Genomic DNA, 17,981 nt, shown 5'->3' on the forward strand with positions numbered 1-17,981 from the left:
GATATCGGGGCACACGGGCACCCATCCTTGTTTGCTCCCAAGGCACAGGATGTGCCACGAACACGGAAAAGAAAACGCAGTACGTGGCAGCTCTCTGGGCTATCAAGACTTCTCCAGCAGCTCAGTACAAACACCAAGTCCTGAGCTCCACAATTAAATGATTTCTTTTATAAGCTGAGATAAAGTGTAAATGCCCATGCTAAATACTACTGGCCACTGAATCAACAGCTCTAATAAACTTTCACAAGGCCTTTCTGATTACTGAGATAAAGTAGAATTGGGCCTCATAGTACAACAGGAGCAACCCTAGAAACAATTTGTGCAAGACAAATTTAACACAACTCATGCTTCAGTCATGATGACGTTTTTTTATACTACCAAAATAAAATTAAATTAGATAAAAATACATTTAAAACATTAAATGTGAGATAAATACAGTTAGCAGTTACATAAATCAAACTCATGTTTCCTACATTACCCCTAAGTACAAGCAGACTCTGTTGAAGAAATCTTACCTATTACATCCTGATCCTGTTAATATTTATGCACACAGGAAGCTCCAGTGAATTCATGATGACGACTCTAACACACAAAGTTAAACACACTGCACAATTGCAAGTTTCATGCCATAAAAACTTCACTTATAAATGTAAAATGTAATTTAGTTGCCTCTGCACATATACGTTAAAGAAAAAAAACAGCATACAGTCTTTCCTTTTTCACCCCCCCTTGTCTAAAGCCATGGAATAAACTTTCAATAGGGCAGAATTGCCAGAGGGTCTACTCAATACAAATTAAATCCAGCTTCTTTCTTCAAATTCTTGATGAAAAAAGAAACATTCTATATACAAACACATACATAAAGAAGAATATACATAAATACATATGAAGAAATAAGAGTATTCTCCCATCGTTGTTGTTCTCTATCTGTGCACAAAGTCAGATGTGACTTTTTTCATGGCCTGGAAAATTTCTAACAGGACATTCATTTTACTCATTGCTCTTCCAAGAGAAGCTAGCTCTCAGTGCCGAGATCCACTCTGCTCCTGTCCAACACAGAAGTCAAGAAAAAAAATAACAAAGCTTTTTAGAAAACAAACTCACAGAAGTTTACTTCAGAAACTGCCAAGAAAAAGAAAGCCACCAAGAAGTCCAGTTGATTTTGGGTTTTCAGCCAGTTAATTGAACCCACTTAACCCAACGTTGCAAAATAAAGTTCTTAATACATTCAATTTAAGTTATTTTCTGTCTACTAACTCCTGGAACCTCCTTTCTTCTTAGGCACTGGCACTCGCTGCTTTTTTGTGCTACACTTACACCACACCTGCAGAGTTTATTCCAGTTTTGCCTACCAAGGGCCACTTAAAGCCATTCAAGAGCCACCAGCTAGTGACAGCTGGCAAATTCAAACCTGTCTCAGTAGTCTATCATATGTAATCAATTGCAAATAGAACTTCAACAGACTCATCCCATTATTTCCTAGCTAATTCCCCCTGGGAAAACAAGCCAGCAAGCTTCCAACTTTGACTCATGAAGCTAGTTTTTCCCGTGTCTCTCCTCCCAGCTTCTCCCTTTCCCCTCCCTTTGCCTCAGTTCACTGCACTGTTTCAGTTTTTCAGCTTGATATCCGTTATGTTATGTCAGCTGTTACATTACGCTTAAAACAATAGACTCCAGCTGGCTGAGGTCAGATGTGAAAACAAGGACCTAACAAAGCCAGAGACCCTCCAGTTATACTGAAATTGAGATACACACTGAATGTAGCACTTAATGACAAACTACTTTCCAGACATTTGGGCAAAGCATAAAGGAAACACCTGTCACTGCAAACATTACACACTAATCCAGATAAAACCCTAAATTTAAAAATCTTTCTTTTTCACTGCTTGGCTATAGCATGCACCAGTATTCCAGAGTTTCAAAAAAATTTTTTCCAAGATGGAATTTGTATTACTCTGCTTGTTTAGCAAAATAATAAATAGTGAGAAATATGTATAATTTCAAAGAAAATGTGTCTACTATGTTTCTTTTTGAGTTTACCAAGCAAATGTTCCAAGTTTGACATGGATTCACAGCCCAGAAAAATTTAGTCCAACTTTAACCCTTAAGTAGGAAGCTTGAAAAAAGCGACTAATAAATACAACTGTGAATGAAAAATGCCATTTTCAGTGATGGCATTTTCTTAGCAGCAGCTTTGAACACAATTTGTTGGAATGTACCTATTCTTAAAAACAGAGCAAGCAGCCAGCAGACAGCCCCAGTGCATCACCCACCAGTGGCTTGTGCTGGCCCACAGTCTGTCACCAGCCCAAAAAACAAAAAACACACCTCTTTTTACAGTATGCATGCATCTAATCTAGAAGGTTTAAATATCATGGGTTTGATTTCTTATTTTAGTCTGCTACAATGGAGTGGCATGGAGGTAGAAAATGTATTACTTCTATTTCTGCCTTTTCTACAAACTTCCTGAGTTCGAGGAAGGTCACTCTCCCCAGAGCCCATCTTTGTCTTCAGAGTCTGAGACCCAAAAAATGCCTGGTACTTTACAGTCTCCTCATCCCAATGGGGATAAAGGCTAAATTCCAATTCCTGCGTGCACAGAGATGTAGCTGCAGACTTTATTTTAAATGACAGCATTTAGTTAGGCCATAACACAACTCCAGGTACAAAAATCTCAGAGAATGGATATTTTTCTTTTCAAAGTTTGTAGAAAAGGCAGAAATAGAAGTAATAAATTTTCTACATCCATGCCACTCCATCATAGCAGACTAAAATAACAATTCAAACCCACAATATTTAGACCTTCTAGATTAGATGCATGCATACTGTAAAAAGAGGTGTGTTTTTTTCTATAAAAACTGCTGCTTATTCCCATCATATACATATAAAGGCCATTCTTGGTGGCAAGTTTCGAGAAATTTAGAAAAATAACCCTTTTTCTTTTTTAATCCAAACTGAATAAGAAACATCTAATAATACCAAGAGTGTACCTGGCAGGACATAACATATCGGAAGTCTTTCTGTGTTTTAACAAGTTCAAGAACTTTTTCTTTCTCCCCCATGCAAACACTTGCCCAATTCACTTCACTGAAAGCATTAATTGTTCTCTTTTTTTTTTTTTTCCCCTGAAAGCTATCCACATGATGAGCAATAAAGTAGACCAAACGGCATGAATTTTGTGGCTCCACCACAAAGTTGCCAGAGTTTTCTCTGGCACCACTGTTTACACAGCCCTTTTCTCCCATCTCTCTCTCCACAAATTATGATTGCTAATTACTCGTATAAAATTCCCCAAGCCCAAGCAGAAAAACATTTCTTTAGTAAGAGTTCACTTCTTCCAAAATATATTTTTAACTAGCTCAGAAGCAGCCACCCCAGGAGAACACAACGTGGTCTGATGCTGCCCTCTGCAGATTTTAAAGGGTAATTCCAGAGCCCTTCCACAAGTTTTTGATTTGTAGCACATGTCAAAACAAAACCAGCTCATCTCTCCCTTACTGGTCTTAGCATGCTTTCATTCCATATCACCTCTTCATTTCTCCTTAACTCAGATTTCATCTATGCCAAACCAAGAGCAAGAGGCTTGTCTTTTTTTCTTTTTTTTTTCTTGGTAATAAGAAAGCATCCATTTAATTAAATTGGTTCAGCTGTCCCTAACAGACAACATTATTTTCATTTTAGAAGCATCTGATTTGTCTCCCTTTGACCTGCTCAGAATGGGCATAAAGCAGAATTTAAGCATTTTCACACAACCTTCTGAACCAAATGAATTAAATCCTTTGAACATCACACCTACATTAAAGGCATAACTCTCTTCCTCAGGCCAGGGGATTTGACAAGGGATTGCTTTGAGAACAGCTGGAACAAGTTAAGATCTTACTACCAGCAACATTTCAAACCAACACAGCTGATTTTGCAGTGAGGCAGATCAGAAGCACTCACCTTATCTGCCAGCACAGCTCAGCCATACACATCACAATCAGGGGCTGAAATGCAGCCAGAAACACCTGGGTGCAGATTCAGGGGAAGATCCCTGTTCCAGCTACTCCCTGTACTGTTACCTCATTAAAAGAGGGGAGGGTGATTTTCATCTCTAATTGTGTTTTCTGAGCCTTCAAATCACTCACAGCTGGCATTGTTACTACAAACCAAAATGTAATGAAGCCAGCTCTGAGCAAAAGCTGGGATTCTCCACTTCAGCTATCAGTGGAATGACAGAAAAGAAAGGCTGCAGTGAGTGACTTCCTGGACAGGACTTTCTGCAGGACCGACAAAGGAGAAAAGATTAAAGACCATAAATCCACTGGGCACATCTTCTACACCAGCTGACCTCACTTTGGGTCAGACCAGGGGACATGGCTGAGGCTGCAAAGACAAATTTCTCACTTTCTCAGCTACACTTGTTCTTCAGAGTCTGTAGACTATATTAATCTGTAGAGCTGTCACCAGGCATCTTTTACAGATATTAAGTTAATTAAATCTTTCCAAAGTATGCAAATGCACCAATGCAGATACTGAGTCTGTATTTTGACCGTGTTAAGCAAGGAATATTATCAGGAAAGAAAACTGCTGGAACCCCTTTGAACTGTGTATTCTCTGTGAGGACCACCTTCAGAAGCCAAAGCTGTAGGTGTTTTCCTCTTTGTTTCTCAAAAGACCCACAGAACACTCCAGCAAACAAAAGCCAAGGTTTATAGTCAAAACAAAACATTATATTAAAAAAGCAATATAAACTAGATCTGTGCCAGTTTCTCATAATTGTAGGAATAATTTCAATGCCAGTAAAGTAAGCGTTAATAAACCAAAAGTATTGCCTTTTTATCTTAATTTGTATTTTTTGAAGTTTAAATATTCTTTAATCTCTTCAGTAAGACACATGCTAAAGTAGAAAAGGAACTTAAAACAGAAAGCTGGAAAGAGTTTATACTTTCATCATAAAAACATAGCCTTTTTCTTCTTTTTTATTTGGCAGGAATCAATATTGAAATGAGATTCCTACCAGAAAATGGCTTTTTCAGGCACACCAAATATCCCTTGGTTCAGCAGAATATTTAATCCCCTTGGATCAGGCGCTTGGATTTTCTTAGATCATGCTGAGATAACAGCATTCTGCTGTGTTCTGGCACCATAAAACCCTTGCTTATGAAAATAAAAGAAAAATACGGCCTCTCTGGGAACATACATCTCTGCAGTACCTTTTTCCATACTTTAGACATCGTAGTCTCAAAAATCAATTTTTACACTGATATACCACATTCTCTTTACGAGTCGTGGCACAAGCTCCCCCGCACCACTGTATTTTACGCGCGCCAAGTGTACACAGGACTCTTCAAAATGATGATGCTTTCACAGCCTTGGCTCAGACTGCAGCTCACGCTGGGCAAGTGCCAACGAGTAACTGGAGCCAAAGCCCTCCGACAGCACCATCTAGTGAAAAAAAAAAAAAAACCAAAAAAAAACCCAAAACAAAACAAAAAAAACCCCTAGAAGATAAACGCATGCAAATTTAAACAGTTTTCACTGCATTCTGGAAACGAACAAAAGGCCAATTCTCTCCTAATCTCCCATTACAACTGCATTTAGGTATAGCTTTCATCAAAGCTCTTTGCCTTGTGAAGTGTGGTGACAAGTAGAGAAAGATTCAGCAGCTAATTGTGAGCTTTTTGTCTAAATCTGGAAGACCACTTGGAAGGCATATAAACTTGCCCCTGTTTATTTTTCCAAAGTTAAGCCTGCATTTTTTCTTGTTTTTATGAGAAATAGAAGCGGTTTTTAATGCTTTAAAATTATAGATAGTATAACATCTTCTGTTTCATGCTGTGCTAGTGGGAGGTGATTTTTTTAAGACACGCAGCTCCAGAATAAAATCAAAACAATATATATATATACACACACACATATATGTTCCATATATATACACATATATACACACATATATGTATGTGTATATTACATATATACATATATATAATGTCAACTTTTTTAGCTTTTAATTTCATGTTATTGTAATATGTTGTATGACTGTATCAGTAAAGCACAAAATTCTTTTTCAGGAAAAAGGGCACACTCAGCTTCTATCTGCAACTTCAATGCGACCAGGCTCCCTGCTTTCAAAAAGACCACCTGCTGAAATTATGCAGGTGCTCACATCTTTTACAGGGTCAAATTCTTTGGCTATTTGGAGGAAACAAAACAGCATTGCTATTAATTTTGAGTGCTTTTAGTGGTCATGTGTAATTAGTTCTCCAGTCAGGAGGAGAAGATTCTGATCTTTTCCCAATGCATATCTTCAGTGCCATGCAACTCCAGTTTCATGGAATTACTTGAGGTCTCAAAAACCACAATCTCTATGTGGCCAAAGCTCCTCCATTCTCACTGCCCAGTTAAGCCCAAGTAAAAGCCACCTTCAGGATTCCCATACTCCTGGTAGGTTGCTGATACACTGCAGCTCCTTTAGTCTTATTTTTGTCAATCAAATTGCCTGGCCTCCTTTGCTCACCTACAATGACAATGTTACCTACTTGAATTCGCTGGCTCCAAATAAAAATCATTACTGTCAAATAATTAAAAATCCTTCTATAGACACAAAAAAGAAATTAACTCCTACTGCAGAGCAGTGGAAAGACTGCTCTCCTAAGCTTTCATTTCTGCTTACAGCACCATTTGGTTTACAAATTTGCACTGTTTTTTCCTGTTTAGTGTCTTAATCCTTACATGCTGCTACATTTCATTTTACTTCTTTCCTTCCATTTTGCAGTCTATCTTCAAACCAGCCCTCTGTGATAAAATCTCCCCCTAAGAATTCAGTTATATCTATTTTTGACAATATGTAATGCTACCTTAAAGAAAAATCTCTTAAGAAATAAGAGAACAGGAAATTTTACGGGGCAGGTACCAACAGAAGTGAGATTCTGGCATTCATATTTGTGTTTCAAGATGCCACAACTCCTTGGAAAGTCCCACAGAAACTGGATAGAGCAGAGAGCACATCAACCCATCTACTGCTTTGGATGGATGGCTCCCCATAATCCCCACAGGTTTCATGAAAGTTACCACAGTTAATCCTTTAAGAAAACAATATCAGACTCTGCCAATACTGAACCAACAGACAGCTGCTTATTTCCCATAAAAACCATGACAGTAAGATTTCAGTTTTAGAAATTAACCACAGTTTTTCTCACTATGTAGAACAGGAACAGTGATACATCATTCACCAACTCCCTCACTACTTAAGAGAGGAAGATAATACAGAGTAGTAGAAATACACAATCTATACTGGATATTACACACACTGTGCCTAACCCTGAATGCTTTGCATGCATCTTACCCTGCCTGGATTGCCCAGATACAGACAACACACGCTGCACACAGGATGAGCAAACCAAAACAAGCTCCATGGTTTTGCAGGGTGGGGACAGGGAATGAAACCTCACTAGTTAATGTTGTCACTACAAGTCATTTCACCAAAACAACATACATGTAAAATATTATGATGCATTGCAAAGATGAGTGAGACTTTACCAGGAGTTAAATTCATCACAGACATTGGCAGAAGTTATGGATAAAAGAAACCCCTATAGTTATTTAAATATTTTATTATAAAACATTAAATATATATATTTAATATATATGGAATAGTTATTATATTTACTCTATAACCTATAGTTATATAGCAAAAAACTCAAAACAAATTTGATCTGTACAAAAATAAAATGCCAAACCACAAAAAAAAAAAAAAAAAAAAAAACCCAAAAAACCAAAAAAAAAACAGGAAAAAAAGCCAAAAAAAAGTACTGAGTGCAGAAATAAATGTATGGATGCTCTTAGCTGGCGCTAATTATGTTACACCTAGGAGTTCAAACATCTTATAAGTTAGTTAAAAATAATATACAGGAATGAAGGGACTGCATACAGAAAGTGTGATTGACACTAAATTTAATATGTTATATTCTTATCCTTACAGCAGTCATATTAGGAATATATATATATATATATAAAGAATAGATCCTCAGTATATTAAATAGATAAATAGACAAAAAAATATTAGAATTGATGGGGGTCAGAAGTGAACTTTTTCATGTGAATAGTGGCAATACACCTAATCGTATTACTGGAACATTGCTACAACACCTGTTTTGAACAAATATGTAAATTGCTAGTTAGCATTTTCTCAATATAGTGACAGTGTTTCCACAAGTTAAATAATGGTCATTTTTTTTACAAATAAAATGATTTAGCAGGGGGTATCCCACTAGTGAGGTACAACAAATTTATAAAACTTTGGATGTTTAAAATCCTGCCTCTCCAACCTCAAAACTAAGGCTCTTCAATGAAATCTAAGATGGCAGGACACAAATACTCCTGAAGCAATTGTTAATACATCTATGCTGCAGCACAGCTGTACTATAAACATGGTGACTGTGTTTTCTCTACCAAAGGGAAAGAGTGTAAGACAGGTAGGGTAGAGCAAGTTATCTTAAAGTCAATGGACATGAAACAAAGCTGGGTATGTCATCAACTAAATGAAAGGACTTCCACTTACTTTTTACCCCTGCTATGGCCAGGTTTCTCATCTTCAGTAAGGCTGAAAAAAGTATTAAGCCAAGCAATAGCAGGGATTCAAGCTTAATTAGAATAGGTGTATGTACTGGACGCACCACAGATGTCCTCAGTATAGGGCACAGAGAGTACCAGTTCATGTTTGGGTTGCCATGACTTCTGGAATTTCTGTAGCTCAACAGACTCATTAGGGAAATGCAGAAAAGCCTCTTGTCAATTAAACCACAAGGAACATTCTGTTTCATACAGTGTCAGCTCAGGAGATCAGAATTTGCAAATTAAGAACAAGCACACATCAATCACATTGATGATCACATACATACCATCCAAAATAATGTCCCTGTAGCAAGAGCTGCATACTGCTCAATTGTAGAAAGCACACTGAAGATAAGGCATATCAGCACAATAAGGAAGCTGCAAATAAAAAGAAATTTTAAAATTAAAATAATGTAATGCAGTGTAATAACCTATAAGGAGAACAGATAATTATGCCATCAAAAATCATCTCTTTACACTGAAATGTCATTGGTATTGGATTATCCCAAAACACAGCTGGTAAATTTTGCACAATCCTGCTTCCTGTTGGATAGTTTATTTCTCTTCAGACACTGAGGTTTCGGGTCGGTCATTATCAAATGAAGCCATATGGTAACACTGGCTTGAGCCTACCTCTATGATTCGCTGTTTCCTGGCCCCTCATGAAAAGAGCATTCCTTGCTCTTTCCCACTTTAAAGACCACTTTGGCTGAATCACCACACAACCCCCAAACCTGTTTCAAATATTTGCCTTTTTGCTGATCCAAACCCCAATAAACTGGAGGTGGGGGGGAAATCACAGCTAAGCCGAAGTTTAATAGGCTCTACTGTGCTTCTATAATTGATCTCTAAAAGGCCCCAAATAAATCAAGTCTGACATTTGGCATTTGAAGCACAATCTAGGTCTGATTCCACCTAATCCCAAGCCCCTGCCATGGGCAGAGTCACCTACCCCTAAACCAGGCTGACCAGAGCCCCACCCAGCCTGGCCTTGAACACTTCCAGGGATGAGGCTGACACATTTGTCCTTAGGGAAGGGGGCCTGGTTTCCAACATAAGATTTGGGACAGCCAGGGAAACAGCCCAGCTGTCTGTAACCTCCCAGAAATGTTCTTCCCCCATCTGAGGAGCAAGGCTGCTCAGCGCTGCAGCCTCTCCCTTCAAACCCCTTCCTGAGCAGCTCCAGCTGTGCCCACCACCCCACAGGACAGCTGTTTCCCCTAGAGAAATGTAACACATTTGGGAAGAAAACCATTTAACGCCCAAACTGGATGCTATCAGCTACACACTAGCCACATGCAGCTTCCAGTTCGCAAAGAACTGCATGTTTCTCTTAAGAACACAACAGGAACAACCAGCAAGACTGAAAACATCTACTTGCTAAACACAAAGTTAGTTGTTAGGGCTATTTCTCACAATTCTGTTAAGACAAGCAACACCAATCCTTTGTACTCAACTGAAACTTGCTGCAAAATCCAGTAACTAAATCACTCATCCTGTTAGCCATCTCTGAAACAGCTAACCATTCTTTTAACTAAAAAAAAAAAAAAAAACAACAAACCCAAAACCAAACAAACAAACAACCCCCCCCCACACACACACACAATAAAAAAAAAGTTGACATAATGAATAAAACTGAACTCAAGAAAAGTATTAACCAGGACATCAGACTGGCATAGCTCAGCTGAAGTCATCCAGAGCCTCCACCTTTATTCACAGAAGTGAGCACTACTTTGGGTCAATCTTTTGAAAGACCAAGCACTAAAGAAAACAGAACTATGTTGAGGTTGACATAAGCTACACCCCTCAATGATTGCTTCAAGTGTATGAAAGTCCAAAGCACAAAAAAAAAACCCAAAAAAACCCGAGGCCAGAATCATTATGGTTGGAAAAGACCTCTCAGACCAAGTCTGACCTTTGAGATTATCGAGTCGAGCCTTTGATAGCATGCTACCAAATAGTGGAGACAAAGCTTGTAGGTAATTAGGCACAAAACTCAAATAGATAATGAAATCAAAAGGATAGAGATTATCACATATAAATACAAGTATCCATACAAAAATATACTTTACCTAAGCAAAATAAAAGTATGTGGGTGTTTGATTCATCTCTAAAGTCTCCTCATGTTATGCTGCATCTCTGCCTTTGAGCATCTCTAAGCACAAGTAAGCTGTGCAGACAAGGCAGGAGAACACAAAGGTGAGTCAGTCATTTGAAACATAACATAAATGTTCCCTAAACATCCAGCCCTTCTGTCTACAACATTCTCACAACCGCATAAGAACATACACGTGACAACGTGAACATAAAGGGGGTCAGTTGCACAGACAGAGCTGAGGCTCTCTGGATTCGAAGTCCAACATACACAGAATTACCAGCTCAAAGCAAACAGCGAGTTGCAAGGGATGAGCAGGACCAACTGGTACTTACTAACTCCCTTAGTAGCAGTGGTAACAATGGTAGAATGTTTAACCCAGCCAACACACGAAACCACAAGGGGGCAACAAAGCCAAGACCATCCCGCTCCTGTCCTTTTCCTACACAAACACAAAACCCGCCTAAGCATTAAAGCCGAAAGTTCACGTGCCGAAGTGACAAAAAGATAAACTTGGGGTCAACCGTTTGCCAAATCTCTTTGCTTGGTCCTATGAGATAAAATGATGGCTGAGGTAAGAACTGCATCTCAAGTGCCAGTCACCCCTCTACCTACCTACCTACATTTATGGGTTTTCATGCACATGGACCCATTTCAATCTTACTAATTTTATATTTTTTTTTCACCCCCAGAAAAGCTCTTAAAATTCACTGCCGTGCTCTTTCCAAGATGATGTGTGAGACACCTTCAGAACCACAAATACACATTATGCCAAGCAAAACAAAGATGTTTGGCCAGGCACTGCTGCTTCACGTCTGCTTCTTTGGCGTGAGAGAGATGACACCCACAAGGTGCCAGTGCAGCACCACAGCTGAGCTACTCACCCTGTTATACTACTTATCCTGTTACACATAATAGCATTGCTATTTTGCTTAGATCAATTGCACATAGAGAACAGAAGGTGCAAAATTAAGACATTAAACAAATGTACATGGTGTCCTCCTCCTCTGGCATGAGCCTACTGTTCATTGCCTTCCAAAACTCAGCTGTGTTTTTGTTTTGGTATAAATGGCTCCCTACTCCACCTCTGAAGTATAAGAAGGGAGTGAAGCACCAGTAAAATAGAAAACATGAACTTTGGCAGCTTTTCTTTTTTTCCCCTGACAGTTATCTCCTCTTTCTTTAGCCAGAAGTGGAATACAGATCCTCAGTTACTGTCTAGGCAGCAGACAAGTCCACAGGAGATAGTTACAAACAACAACTGCAGGGACAGACTCTGCCTTGAACCTGAATTTGCTTATGCAAAAATCATCGAGGGGCAATTTAACTGGCCAGCCTCAGAAAAGCAAACATTACAATTTCCACAAAATAACCTTATCATGCTTACTATCACTTTACTGTGATTGCTATTACAAGAATTAAAAAAAAAAACACAACAAAACAATACAAAAAAAAAAAACAACAAAAAACACCTTGATACAGAGGCTAAACATGTAAACTGTTCATCCAACCAGTACATATTAGATAAACTAATGGGCAACTGACTCCCCTCTGGTATAGTATTTTTAATACACATTTTTCCTCTAAAGGAGAGATAGCAAACCCTGGAATTTCCTATACTCTAGCAGTCAGACGGGGCTTCATTTCTTGCAAACCATTGAGTCTTTATTTCCTGAAACCCCTTGCTTGTTTACCCTGCATGCACAAATGTGACCATCGTCACATCTGAAAAGAAAGGAAGCACAGGGATGAGTTCAGGCTCTCATCAGCTCTGATCTCACTCTCTGACTGTGGGGCCAAGCAAGCATTAAAGATGAGGAGATAGTCCGTGAAGTTTTTCAATGTTTTCTCTCCCAGGTTACAAAGAAGCATCTGCTTTCATGTAGATAAGACACATCAACTGCATCAGCAGATGCGTTTAAAAATACTCCACTCTGTGGTTAAGTCATATCTAACAGTGCTATGTTGTTGCTTTTTTTTTTTTTTTTAAACCAAGAATTTTGCAAGTGGCTGATCATCTCTGCACTTCTTGATGTCAAACCACAGCACCACTGTAAAAGCAGCGTGGACATGACAAAGCGGCAGATGTTTTCTTGCATGGACTCGAGTTTTTGGTAGAGTAGTACAAGGAGACCTGTGTCCTCTCAGACAGCACTGTTTTACTCAAAGCCCGTTTCTCTGGCTGCCTTTTCAGCTCAGGTTTCCCAGGCACTGCACATCTGGTGAAGCCAGGCCCAGAAGTGGAGCTCTGGTGCAGCATGGAACAGCACCAGGGCACAGCACTCCAGTCACCCTTGGAGCTCATGTCCATTCCCAGCCCATAACCACACTCAGGATGTGTGTCTGTGCTACACCACCCTCCAAAAAGGAAACCATGAACACAGACACAGAGTTTTACACGAGGCAGTGTCTGCATAGGTATGCTTATGTTCAATAAATAATAAGTTTTGTCTTCCTTCATTGTGTCAGTCAGACAATTTAGGTAATTTCTTGAGAAGCTAGAGCATTTCCACAAAAGAATCATTCAGCAGACAAGGGAACAAGGCCAGCCAACATGTATGTGTTCTACTTAGCAACAGATAGGACATACATTAAAAGCTGAAGGTAGATGTAATGTTTTCTGACTATTTTAGGATATATTTTGACTTACAGACAGACCCACAGCTTTTTCCCTGACCTCAGTGTCAGCTGCAGGAACTTGACACATATAGGTACCCATCAGTACTGAGCAGCCTTCAGCCCTGAGTTGCTGAGTTTTTTTCTATATTTAACTATGATTTTTGAACATTAGCATGTCTTTTTTGTGGCTTAAAACAGTGTGTGGAATGATCAAAGGAACAATAAACCACTTACTGAGAGATAACAATGCTCATTTAGTGAATGTCACAGGTAGGAGAACTGATAAAAGTTTATAAAATATGTCCAGTGATATGACCTGGAACATTTTAAAAAACGGTGCATGAGACATGCTGAAGTACTTACTCACCAGATTAACACAGTCTCATGCACAGGCAGCTGTTATCATCAAAAGCAGTACTAAAATGTGGGTAGATTTCATTCCTTCTTGCAGTGTTTCTTACATACTCCCAGGGGGAGTCTTCCCATACACCAGGAAAAGGTTGCCTCTAGGTTATAAACTGAGCTGAGACCTTAAATATATTTAATGGATGAGAAGGGACATACAAAGTTCAACTCAATTTATATTAACTTCAGCTCTAACCATCCAGGAAGACAGACAGTTTTTCCTTGTTCAGTGTCATGAGGTGCCTTAAGTCTGGGTTTTCTAAGCATTTTTATTCATTATAGCTATCAGTCTTGAAGATATGCAAATACTGGTGGCCCTTGCATACAGAGAATATAATTTTAGCTGGTAACTGGCAGCTAAAAAGCAGTTACCAGCACCTGTGCTTTTATTTGTTTGGCATGAGGTCAGTAGCTAATTACAGTTCATCCTTTCTGTCTACTGGAGAAAATGACTGTAACTAAAAAAGAAATATTCTGCGAAAAAAGCAAATGTCTTCAGTGTGTTTCTATGTGCTTTATATTCTACATAAGCCCCCTTCCTGAATCTGCCTGCCCTTATTTTTACACAACTAGATAGTCCTTCTTTGAATGCACAGCTCTGTTCAGTCATACATGATCAGTCATCTATTCTGTAACTCAGGGATGGTTTTGTTCTGTGGGATTTTTTAGTTTGTGGATTCTTTTACAGAGTAAATAATTTTATTTTTTTCCCCATTTAGCTTCTAACTGTGACACGTTTCTTAAATAAACAAAGTAATTGAAAATTTAACCTCCTCTAAGTATAGAGCTTTACAAGAGCTGAAAGGATGACATTGAGAATGACCAACTTGAGTGCACAGATTAAACTCAGGCAGATTATCATCATGATTTGCAAACTATAATGCTGCTGCATATCCAGTTCACATTAATTCATTAAAACATATGACAGCATCATTATTTCATCTTTCATCCCCATGGCTTATACTTGCTGACATTTTTCAGACTGTGAACTCAAAGGTCAGTGGTATAAGAAAAGGACATTTTCCTGCAGCTCTCCAGGTTACAAATAACATCATTGCAATGAGGATTTAGATAAACAACTTCAGGTAAGAGACACAATGAAGACTCTTTCATTTCGTGATACATTCTGCTGCATTCCACACCAGCAAAACAACTCCTAATTTACATCAGGAAAATCCTCATGAAAACTTCAACAGGTTTTTACTACTACAAGTCAACATAAATCCCTGACCACCTCACACAGTACCACATAGTCATTTCCACAGTACAAACAAGAAAACATTCAGAGCTAACCCATATCAAGTAATTTCTTACTACAGCAAGGAACCAGGTCTTTGTTCTTTCACTAATGTATTTTGGGATTGCTTCAGGCAAAAAAAAAAAGCATGTAAGAAAAGGTAAAAGAAGGAGAACAGGTAGAACTTGTAAAATAAAGGACAGCTGATAATAAGAGAAGATAGAAGAATATGAACAAAAAACAGCATTGCTTGGAATCTAATAGAGGGTGGTAATTTTTTTAATGGGATCATCAAGGTATAGTGTCAAGTATAAATACCAACCAGTGTATTTAAAGCTGAGAAACTCAGGGTTGTTTTTCAAAAAAGAAGCAGGATTTCACAAGGCAGAGGAAACTTTCATCCTTAATTAACTCACACAAGTAAATACCTTGTATTTGTAGGTCTTATGCTGAACCCTTCAGCAAGTCTGAACTAAATACTTAAAGAACAGTAACTCTGTCATGACTATGGAACACCTGAGCACAGTGCCAGGCTGCTGAAAGCTAAATAAGCATTTAATTACCCAGCTGTTGGACACCAGAGGTCCTCCATCACTTACTTCATTAAAAATAAAAAAAGACTGTTTGTAGGAGAATGGTCCAATGAAGGGACATGGTTAGAAAGAATGAGCCTTGTACTCAATTCCTCTTTGTTCATACCTTAAGCCAACTTTAACAGTCTTAATAATGCATTAATTTTATTAACTACAGTATCTGTTCATACATTAGCATGGAAAAAAGAGAAAAATTGCTGTAGCAAGGAGTTAAGGGACCAGCAATCTTCACAAATCAAAACGGAAGATGAAACAAGTTTAAAAAAGAATAAATACATAGCAAAGCACTCCAATGTCAAATAAAAAAAAAATAGGGGTTTAAGTCTCTGTCCCATGCAGGCTCTTTGCATGGTTTTCCTCTAAGGATTTGTCATCTCTTCTTCTGTTTTGTTGTTGAGGCAGGGGAAGGAAGGAGGGCTGCAGCCCCTCCCCATCTTCCACTCCTCTGTGGCAGGAGGATGCCCCGAAAGGGAAGCACACTCACACCCATGCAGAGAAGCAGGACTCCCTCCAGGAACTGGACACAACAGTTTCCTGTCCAACACACGCTTCCCCTCTTATGTCCAACACAGGTCAAGCTTGTAGACAGGTCACTGTTCTCAGCTGTCACTTACCATCAAAAACCCTTCAACAGACAAAATGAGAACGCTCTGTTTGTCTTAGCTTAGCTCTATCAGATGGAGCTTCCTGTTAATATGTATGTGTTCCAACTCCTAAGGCAAAGTAGAGCTGGTGCTTCCTGAAGGAAACAATGGCATAATTTTTAACCAGCTCCACGACTCCTTGTCAAAGAAATGCTGTCTTCTGGCTCCCATGTAGGAAAGCAGATTTAGTGCATTAGGAAGATCACATACAGTGCAGGGTAGTCTCGTACTATGAAAAATAGGTTAACTATACAGCCACATAGGCAAGGCTTCTATCACACTTACCTTCTATTACACTACCACACTTACTCTTCTGGGAGGTTAAAGTCTGTAAAAATGATTTAAATTATGGGCAGGGTACCAAAGCACACAATTAATCAAAAGTCATTTAGGACACAGCACCAGAATTACTGCAGGAAAGGGCTGTAAGGTCTTGGCAAAGGGTATGATTGCAATAGAAATGCAAACCAGACCTCAAGATGCTTCAAGAGGAAAGGTTAACTACTCACAAAAAGCAGTGTTATTGCATCCTGCAACGAGGTATTGGTTCCTTTGAGAACAGGCATGGATTAACAGGAAAAATATGATAGGTACTGAGTAAGAAAGTGGAAAATGAATATGCTGTGTTTAAAACAAGTGCATGACCAAGAGATGTGAACCATTGGACTGCAGAAAATTCATCAGCTCTCCCCAGATAGCTCACAACAAGCTTCCAATGTGCCTCATCATTAACATGAAACCCCAACATCGCAACACAACAGCCACGGAAGGGGTGAGTTCACATGTACATTAAGGGCATCATCCAACACTACAAATCCGAAGAATTTTTGCAGTTTTCTTTACATCGGGCTTAATTAGGGGAAAATGTGACCTTTTTTTTTATCAGCCAGCATTCTTTTAATGGGGGAGAAGAAAAATATTCTAGGAACTGAGTGCCACAATACAAGTAAAACTTGGTTTGTAGTTGGAGTTTTATGCAGTTGCTCTGACCACTCACTATACTGCTATCCCACTTTTCTTGTAACAGGAGATTTAAGGCAGCAGTGTTTAAATTATTTAGTATCCAAATATTAAAAGAAAATTACTAAAAGTTCTCAGACTATAAAATGCAGCTTCTGAAAAATTGCCAAGACTAAACTATTCCTCTGCTTTGTTGTTATCAAACCTAAATTAAATAAATCTTTCTAAATAAAACACTCTTGTTTAAAATAAATACCTTTAATAATTCCTTAAATACATAATATTTCTTTAAACAAGTAGCAAAATTTATTTCCAATGGTTTCACTTGTTTGGGTTGGCTGAACACTATTTTCTAGCTTCACCTGACAAAGCAATTCAAGAACTCTATGTATTAGCTGGTTTTTTGGTTTTGTTCCTTTTATTTACTGTCATCCCAGCAGCACTGCTCCAAATCACTTTCCCTCACCCATTAAAGATCAGAGAACATTGACTTCTAGAGCATATGCATCTTATAGTGCTGCAGAAAACTAGACTTGGTCAACTTTTCGGGTGACAGACTTCCTGCTTGGGGAGCACCTGCTGGATACCACAGGTAGCCAAGTAAGTATCCTGCCCCAGAGAAGCAGAACAAGTCAGAAAGGCAACACTGCCTCCACACCAAAGGAGAAAGGCACTCTGCCACAATCTTGTACATCTCATGTACTAGTGCACGAGAAATTGGAGGCTAATTGTATGGTAGTACCTACCAGGGCTATGGTTCTAAATGTTCCATAACAAAATACCCACACTTCCAGCTCTCTAAAATCCCCTCCACGACAGGGAAGCAATACTGA

The 17,981-nt window shown here is 38.8% G+C and overlaps 1 protein-coding gene across 1 annotated transcript in view; it reads right to left on the reverse strand.

Moving 5' to 3' along the window:
• The window catches only part of KCNQ1 (potassium voltage-gated channel subfamily Q member 1), a 327,765-nt gene that overhangs the window by 278,042 nt on the left and 31,742 nt on the right, over positions 1-17,981 (reverse strand). The window contains exon 2 of the mRNA XM_062494734.1: positions 8,883-8,973. Coding sequence (XP_062350718.1) covers positions 8,883-8,973 — 91 coding nt within the window. The remainder of the gene's footprint in view (positions 1-8,882; positions 8,974-17,981) is intronic.

This window comes from Cinclus cinclus, chromosome 6, assembly GCF_963662255.1.
Source record: "Cinclus cinclus chromosome 6, bCinCin1.1, whole genome shotgun sequence".
In the NCBI taxonomy this organism is placed as follows: domain Eukaryota; kingdom Metazoa; phylum Chordata; class Aves; order Passeriformes; family Cinclidae; genus Cinclus; species Cinclus cinclus.